At 39.0% G+C, this 2,068-nt stretch overlaps 1 protein-coding gene across 1 annotated transcript; it reads right to left on the bottom strand.

The window, feature by feature from the left end:
• Window positions 1–502: 502 nt before the first annotated feature.
• On the bottom strand, window positions 503–1,293 carry LOC119652921 (metallothionein-2-like). Its single transcript, XM_038057310.1, has 2 exons — window positions 1,133–1,293; window positions 503–902 (listed from the first exon to the last, which is right to left on the bottom strand). Exons 1-2 carry the CDS (start codon window positions 1,155–1,157, stop codon window positions 796–798), a joined length of 132 nt encoding a protein of 43 aa, XP_037913238.1. The 5' UTR covers window positions 1,158–1,293; the 3' UTR covers window positions 503–795.
• Between the last annotated feature and the right edge of the window lie 775 nt (window positions 1,294–2,068).

Genomic DNA, 2,068 nt, shown 5'->3' on the forward strand with positions numbered 1-2,068 from the left:
AATAATATATACTAGTATGGTAGATAAAATTCACCTTCTGAATATGTAGCACTTCAGACCTCTCGCTATGTGCTTAATTCAGCTGAATCAAAGTAGAAATTTAAATATCTATTCTGCTGAAGACTCAAAATTACAAAATTTCTTTGAATGTAGATATTAGCTATAGCATTTGTGACACACATACAAGTCTTTATTCTAATTTCGTTAATCGGACTTTCTCAACTTTGTACGGCTTTTATATAGAAAATCAATATTGTGACCAAAACGCTGGAATCTACTAATAATTGATATGACTTATGTTTGTCCGACCCGAGTTTATTAACTTTGATAATTGTGTAATTACCATCGTTATTCAGAATCCACTGAAGATATCTTCACAACAATATGATTTTATCCCAATGTTTTTGCTCGGAACACTCGCCAATCCGACATCGTTCTAGAGCAACAACAGCAGAGAAAAACAATTCCACAAAACGCAATAAGCAAATCACAACAACAGAGATTGATTTTGATAGAATAATTTATTCGTGGAGAGTAGAAAAATTAAAAATTAAAGTGTACATACAATCATAATACTAACAGACATTTAAATGCATGAGAAAATTGTTTTATCATGAGAGTGCTGAACACTAGAATAATTTACTGGAGTAGAAGTGGACAAAAAATACGCTTGTTGTCTATGTGATGAAATTCGATGGACGCCTAGTGGGCGAAAACTCGTTCCCGGCAAGCTACTAGTTTTTGTTCAGAGGGTCCATAATTGCCGGCAAACTGAGCAACAACCTCGCAGACAACTCACTTCCCTTTGCAGCATTGTTCCTTGGTTCCTGACTTGCAAGTGCAATTGCAGCTTTTGTCGCACTTGCAGTTATCTCCGCACTTTTCGGATGTGCATTTGCAATCTATGGAAGGATGAAAAAAGTGGATGAGAAACACTTTAAGATTTTATGAAAAATCGATTGCACTGAAAAACAGCAAGAATGTGCCAAGATATTCAGAGTCGCAGTAGAATGTTTTTGGGCACAATAGATACATTATGCAATAGTCACTGCACGATAAGATTGATACCGCGTATGCTTCAATTTCCGATGGGAAAACCGATCCTTAAATGACTCCTTTTAAGTTTTCTTACCGTTTCCACAACCTCCGCAGGGCATCTTGAAAAGATGGATTTAGAAAAACAGTAGATAAGAAAGTACCGACACTTCACTCAACCGAGATGCACACGAACTTCTGACGAGGCTAGACTAGCGCACTGACCATTTTATACTCTCGTCGTAGCACTCAGCACTTCAGGGGGTATTGGGGTTGCCTACTACCTAGGCTCCAACTTGGGTGATGTGTGCAAAGTGGCAAGCTCAGAACCCGAAGCAAGGGGGCTTCAAGCCGGCCGGCGACGACTATGCGCGCTCTCTTTCGTAGTTCCACCGCTCCACACGTCCCCTCGTTGGGGCTGAGTGTTTCTTGGAATTGACATGGGCTCTGTTCTCAATGGGCATAAGTACGTTTAGTGCGTACAACAATTTTATCACGTCGTCACCACTCAAACCTAAGAACTTTACATTCTGCATTCATGAATAAGATCGATTTTTTGGGGAACGTTCGTCCAAACAATCAAACGAGCAGAACCAAGCTCCCTCACACGATGCTTGCAGACTCTTATCAGGGTACTCTCAAAATAGTTTGTAAGGTGGTGTTGTATGCACTGACTTCCACTTGACTATTAGATTATGTCAACCTAGTGCGTTAACCTATCAGGAAAAAATAGTGCTATATCTATTAACTGCATAGAAATTCGGGAGACTTGGGTTAATGCTCAAGAAGTATATTCCAACTGATACAATCTTCTTGTCAGCAGATCTATCAGCTGAGAAAACAGCCTGTATCGGGAGATGTTAACACGCGTAAAACAATTCCTGTGTTTGCCTCCTCTAATTATTTGAAGGTTCATAAAAAATCGTTGAAGCTACTTCCATACATCCCTTGATCCAATATATATACATACATATGAACGTGTATTTACCTACTGACTATGATCGAATATATGAAACCATTAAGATTTGTGTCT

This window comes from Hermetia illucens, chromosome 3 (genome assembly GCF_905115235.1).
Source record: "Hermetia illucens chromosome 3, iHerIll2.2.curated.20191125, whole genome shotgun sequence".
Lineage (NCBI taxonomy): Eukaryota > Metazoa > Arthropoda > Insecta > Diptera > Stratiomyidae > Hermetia > Hermetia illucens.

Excerpts from the sequence above, each read along its gene's own strand:
- LOC119652921 (XM_038057310.1), bottom strand. The coding sequence starts at position 1,157 with ATGCCCTGCGGAGGTTGTGGAAACG. Across the intron at positions 903-1,132 it reads CTGCGGAGGTTGTGGAAACG|ATTGCAAATGCACATCCGAA; the intron begins GTAAGAAAACTT and ends ATCCTTCCATAG.